Source organism: Narcine bancroftii, chromosome 1, assembly GCF_036971445.1.
Source record: "Narcine bancroftii isolate sNarBan1 chromosome 1, sNarBan1.hap1, whole genome shotgun sequence".
Classification (NCBI taxonomy): Eukaryota; Metazoa; Chordata; class Chondrichthyes; order Torpediniformes; family Narcinidae; genus Narcine; species Narcine bancroftii.
Window position 1 is genome coordinate 213,213,470 of NC_091469.1, and position 6,474 is coordinate 213,219,943.

General features: G+C 44.9%; 1 protein-coding gene across 9 annotated transcripts in view; it reads left to right on the forward strand.

Moving 5' to 3' along the window:
• Positions 1-6,474, forward strand: part of akna (AT-hook transcription factor) — a 153,084-nt gene extending 146,610 nt beyond the window's left edge. For all 9 annotated transcript variants that reach the window (XM_069890189.1, XM_069890228.1, XM_069890220.1 and 6 more), the window contains 2 exons: positions 2,678-2,819; positions 6,103-6,474. In XM_069890189.1, coding sequence (XP_069746290.1) covers positions 2,678-2,819; positions 6,103-6,222 — 262 coding nt within the window. In that variant the 3' untranslated portion in view covers positions 6,223-6,474. The remainder of the gene's footprint in view (positions 1-2,677; positions 2,820-6,102) is intronic.

Consider the following 6,474-nt stretch of genomic DNA (forward strand, 5'->3'; position numbering starts at 1 on the left):
AAGCTTAAGATGAATTGCTAGGAACATCTAGCTGGTCAATGTGAGTCAAAGGATCTGATGTGTTTTCATTTACTTCTCCCTTTTTGTCAACGCACAATTCAACCAAAGATTTGTATTGTTTGTAATCTGTATTTTTGCCAATTTAAGTAAACTTCACACCGTAACTCTCCCCCCCACACTGCCCAGCCTACCAGCTGTTTGTTCTCTCTCTCTCTCTCTCTCTCTCTCTCTCTCTCTCTCTCTCTCTCTCTCTCTCTCTCTCTCTCTCTCTCTCCATCTACCCCCTCCCCTTGCCCACACACACACATAGAGTGAGGCCTCATTTCACTCCAACCCCATCTTTCACTACTCACTCCCTCACACCCCCACTAACACCCCTCATGGCTCGTTCATTACCAGTCATGCCTCTGGCAATGAGTACATGCAGTCATTATTCCCATTCACCATTACTGCATTCATCTGTACTCCCCCAAAGAATGCATGGAAGAGAGGGGGATGAGTGATAATCTGGAGCAGATCAGTATTAAGAAGTTGTTAGATATCAAAGGACCTGAAAACGTTGATAAATGAGATGAGATCTATCCTAGGGGAAACAATGGAGAAGATGAGTGGAACCCTGATGGAAAACATGTGTCTTTGTTTGTGGTATGTAATGTGCTAGAAATCTGGAGGACATCTGGTCAGCATGGTTTTGTGAAGGGAAAATCCTGCCTCATTAATTTGAGTGAATTTCTTGAAGAAGTAACAGAAGTTGGATGAAGGTACTGTGCTAGATAACTGTATGAACTTTAGGAAGACATTCGACAAGGTCCCGTATGACAGGTCTGGAAGGCTAAGACAGGTGGGATCCAAGGTGAGCTACTTGGATCCAAGGTTGGCTTGGTATTCAGAGGCAGAGGGTAGTGGTGAAAGGATACTTTACCCTTTGGGAACCTGTGACCAGTGGTTTGCTGCAGGGACCCTTGTTGTTTGTGATACATAATTACATCAATGGCTTTGAGCTATGATTCGTACATTTGCAGATGACAAAAAAAAGTTGATGGTTGTGTAGACAGTGAAGAAGATTTCAGTAGGATGTAGATCAGATGGAGGTTTGGTAGATAAATCAGATCTAATAAGTGCAAGGTCTCAAATAGGGGTTGGATGGAAAACTTGAATATTTGGCAGTTAAAAAAATGGTTATTTTTAAATTTCTAAATTTAAATTTAGACATACTGCACAGTAACAGGCCATTTCGGCCCACGAGTCCATGCTGCCCAATTTACAACCAATTAACCTTCATCCGCAGTACATTTTGAAGGGAGGGAGGAAACCAGAGCCCCCAGAGAAAACCCACGCAGACACAGGCAGCCAGCGTGGGGATTCGAACCCCGGTCCCGATCGCTGGTGCTGTAAAGGCGTTGCACTAACCGCTATGTGATGAACAGAAGAGACCTTGGAGTTCATCCATAGTTCCCTAAACACAGGTAATTAGGGTGGTGAAGAATGGAGAATGCTGTGCACATCCCCGTGCCACACCATAGGAAGGCTGGAAGCTGGGATGGAGAGAGTACAGACGACTTCAGTTATGGGGAATAATGGGAGAAGAGGTGTTTGTTTGCCTGGAGAAGAGGAGGCTCAATCAAGGGTGACCAGACTGAGGTGTATAAAATTATACGAGGCCAAGATAGGGTAGATTTTTTTTAAAAATCTGATAATAGGGGGTTAAAAACCAAGAGAACATGGTTTTAAAATGAGAGGGGAGAGTTTAAAGGGTGGGGGGGGGGGGGAAACAGAAGAGATTGTAGATACTGCAGCAAAAAGCAAATGCTGGAAGGTCAGTAGATCAAGCAGGATCTGGGGAGATGGATCTGGGTTGACATTTCAAATTGAGACTCCTCACATCCCCTTTGTCACCCTGTTCCCTATCACTACCCTGTTCACTCCCCACCCCATTACCTTGTCCCTACTTTATCATGCCATCCTATCTGTTATTCCAAGCCTGTCTCTCACTCCCTTATCTCTACCCTTCTACCTACTCCTTCCCACATAACCACCACCATACCCATGATTCTCCCTGCCCGTCCACCACCCTACACCCTTCTCTCCCCCATCCTCCACCACTGGCCTCTCCCTGCCCCCTACTGTTTCATCACCAGTAATGCTGCTGGCAATGAATACATGCAGACATTATCCCACCAACCCAAACTCTTCCTGCCTCTTCCCTCTCTCGTCCACCCTTTTCTCCACCATCCTCTACCACTGGCCTCCATCCCCCACCACCCAGCTTCCCTCCCTCCCCATACTCCTCCACATTTCCCCTCTCCCCATCCCCACCACCTACCCCCTCCCTCACCCTATCCCACACCACCCTGTCCTCTCCCTCCCTGCCCCTGCCACTTTCCATTAGCTATAGAGAATCACAGTCTCTCTTCGCAAGCACAAAGCTCTGCGGCAGAAGACCCCATGTATTTAGTTTCCCTTCCCTCGCTTCCGACCACACCTTACCTGGTCCTGAGCAACTGTGCCAGTGCAAGAGGCCCATGTTTGTAAACCTTACTCTGCCGGGACCCCCCCCACCTCCCCAATTGTTGTCTGGGCCTTGATTGTAGAGATGCTCTCAGAACATCACTGGGCAGCTTGTAAATGCTATCTCATTATATTGTTGTTAATAATTAACTGCAAGTTTGTTTACTAGTTGTTCTGCACCAGCCTGGATATCACCAACTCCATCACACTATCACTGCCAACCTGGATATAAAGGGCTAGAGAGAAGTCTAAACCTTGCAGGCAAAATGTCAAAATATCATCGCCAGCAACTTGATGGTGAAGCATTCACGGTATGGGAATGTTTATCCTCTGTAACTGTATACTTTGAAAGAGTGGCTATGACGATATGTTAATGCTGGGAAGGTCAACACAAGGTGCAGATGGTTCAGAATTCTCTGAGACCGGAATGTTCTTAAATTTGAAATAAGCCAGTGAGATGTTGAGAGATTCTGCTCAGTGATGATGCTCCCAGCCATGTCTGTTTGGACTGGCATTGATATCACTGCCTGTGGTTTTCATCATGTGACCTGATCACACACCTTCCATGAACCTTTTAAGGATGGGAGCTAGTTATTCTCTCACTTTACAGGACATGAGGATTGTTTGGAATGTCTCTTCCTAATTGCCTGGGAAGGTTGTGCTGAGCCACCTGATTCCAGGGAAGCCAAGGGGAGGAACTCATGATTAAGATGGTCCTTGTGAAGATTGTAAAAAAAATGGACGTGAAAGGGATCCGTGACCCTAGGGCAAGGGGAGGACAAGATTCAGAAACAGGGAGGGGAAAAAAGCCTAAGGTGTGGTGATCAATGGTTGCCCAGAAGAAGACTTGAACTTTTTAAAAAATTTACAACATGGTAGAAGCCGATTCTGGCCTTTGAAACCTGTGCCACCCAATCACATTCAATTAGCTATCTCATGTGTTTTGAAGGGTGGGAGAAAACTGGCGCATCTGGAAGAAAGCCCACCCAGGTCATGGGGAGAACGTACAGACTCCTTAAAGACAGTGCCGGATTCAACCCCGGGTCGCTTGCGCTGTAGTAGTGCTGCACCAACTGTTTGGTTAACGGTGCTGCTCTTATACTATTGGTACTTGCCTCTGCAATTAAACGGATATTATAGCCTGGAGCCAAAGGAAACCTACATCTTGTCAAAGTGGACCAGCTCAAATCCAGTTTCTGGAAGTAAGTGGTATGTTCAGATGTCCTAATATTGCTGGTGCTGATATTTTGCCGAGATGCATTAAAATCTTCAAAGTCTAAAATTAATTGTTTTTATCAGAATATTGAAAGTATCCCTGACTTTCCAGAACCCTAAACATATTTAATGGAAACAACTTCACTTGTGAAATTTGAGCAATTATCACTGGAATAAATTCTGATGAAACACTTTACATCTCAATGGCTGAAAACTTTGGTCCTGCGTGAAATCCCAGTATTTCTCAGTGTACGCAGCAGTTTCAGGGTTCTACACAAATTCAGAAGTTCCAAAATTAGTGATAAGTGTCTGCCAGTGTTCTCCTGGCCTCATCTCATGGCTGCGTTCCTGAGCACTCCAAAAGCTGAGCAGGAACTCTGGGGAATTGCACTTACAGCTGTGCCTGGCCAGACCTGGCAGGGTTTGAGACAGGCAACATCATCTCGGTGCCCAAAAGGGTGACAATAACAGCCCTCAATGACTACTGCCCTAGTATCTGGTGATGGAACCCATCAAAGCACACCTCCCAGAGGTGTTGGACACATTTCAATTCACATATAGAAGAGACCGTTCCACAGATGATGCTATTAGCCTTGTCCCTTCTCTCTGTCCTGACCCACCTGGAGAACAAGACCTCATATGCCAGACTGCTGTTCATTGACTTCAGCTCGACATTTAATATGATCATTCTGCAGAGGCTGGTGGAGAACCCGTCCTCGCTCGGACTCAACACCCCGCTCTGTAACTGGATCCAGGACTTCCTAACGGAAAGACCACAGTTTGTTCAGCAGAATGCAGAGCACCATCACACTGAGCACTCAGCCCACTCCTGTTCATGTTACTGACCCACAACTGCATCACCAGATCCAGCTCTAACTGTGTCATCAAGTTTGCAGATGATACAATAATAGTTGCACTATGGCGTAACAACCCGAGTCTCAACATGGACAAGATGAAGGAGGTGATCGTGGACTTCAGGAGGATCAGTTACAACCACCCTCCACTACACATCAACAACCCTGTAGTGGAGAGAAAGTAGAGAGCACCAAATTCTTTAACTCATGTCCTATTGTGGACACGCATCTCCTCACTTACCAGGAAGGTGCGACAGCGACTGGACTTTCTGAGAAGACTGAAGCAGGCAAGGCTACCAGCCACCTTTATGTAACCTTCTACAGGAGCTCTATCGAGAACGTCCTCTGGCTGCATAACAGTGTGGTATGGTTGCTGTAGAAAACTGGATCCGAGGTCCATCCACAGGACTATGAGAGTGGCAGAGAGGATCAATGAAGTCTCCCTTGCCCCCATCAACGTGATCTACAGTATTGTCTGAAGAGGGCCCAGAAAATTATTGAAGACCCCTTTCACCCTGTACACAGAATCTTTCGGTTGCTCCCATTGGAAAAGAGATGCAGGAGTATCAGAGCCAGGCTGAGGAATGAATTATTTCCACGGGCAGTGAGAACGCTGAATGACCCCAGTAACTGCTCACACAGACCATCCGAGACTCTCATAGCCATGAAACAATATTTATTTATTTGTGCATATGAATACTTGTCCTGCATATGTATTGTTTGTCTGTATATGTGCTATGCTTAGCTGTGTGTCTGCATGTTTAGTACCGAAGAGCGGAGAACACTGTTTCGTCGGGTTGTATTTGTGCAATCAGATGACAATAAACTTGGAGGACTTCAGGGTATGTCTGGAGAAGCTGCAAATCCTTCAAATTATTAGTGATTTAAAAAAAATGTTTTGAGATGGTTTTAGTTTTTTTAAAAATATGTTAGCAATTTTAAATTTTCTATTTAATTGTTAAGTTTCTGCCATGACCAAGGCTGTCAGTGAAGTGCCTGTGGGACTAGAAAGATGGGCTGAGGTCTTGCCATCTGACAAAGGCTTCACCAGAAGTTTTATGGGTGGACGTATTGCTCTGTTCATGACTCCCCATTATGTCTGTACTGCTCAAGCTCTTGCTCCAAGTCTCTGGGCCACCAGACTAATGGAGAGCAGCTTTTAGAATAGTCTCCAAATAATAACTTTGGATATGTTGGTTCACTTTGTGGCTGGTGAATGTTGTACACATGTCTGGTGACTCTACACCTCAAGTTAGGTGGCACAGCTGGAGGTTAACATACCTGGGTTCAGACTCCACAAATAGAATTTAGCACACCTAAATGTGGTTGTATACAGGCTCCATACCTACAGAGTAATGCAGCTGGTGTCTGGTGCCACATCTGTAATCTGCATTTAAAGTTGACCAAAAATGCATGTGGAATCTGGATCCAAAGAATATCAGTGTTAGACTTCAGGAAAGATAAATAAAGAACAATTTGGTTGATATAAAAATAATTGAAAGCCTTGTCCGCTGTTTCTTTGAAGGTGTTGGACTTAAACGACTCCCTTGACCAAGCTATCAAGACAGCTAAAAGCATGAAATGGACAACGCTGAAAATGGTGACGTCACTTGAATCTGATCTTCATAAGGCCCAAACCACCTGACATAGCAATATACTGAGAAGACAGTTGCGGGTTTATTTGTGCTGGCTCTAATCCTCGACATTTTCTCATTGTTCAGCTCAAGGTCATCACAATATTTTGCACTATTTCTGCACTGATTTACTTCTTTTGATTTTATGATATTTGTTGAAAGCTAATCTCAAAGGCAGCACTCCCTCAAACAAATGACATGCCGTTGGTAACCACATATCAAAGGTAAATATCCCAGTCATAATACAGCATTTATAATCCAAA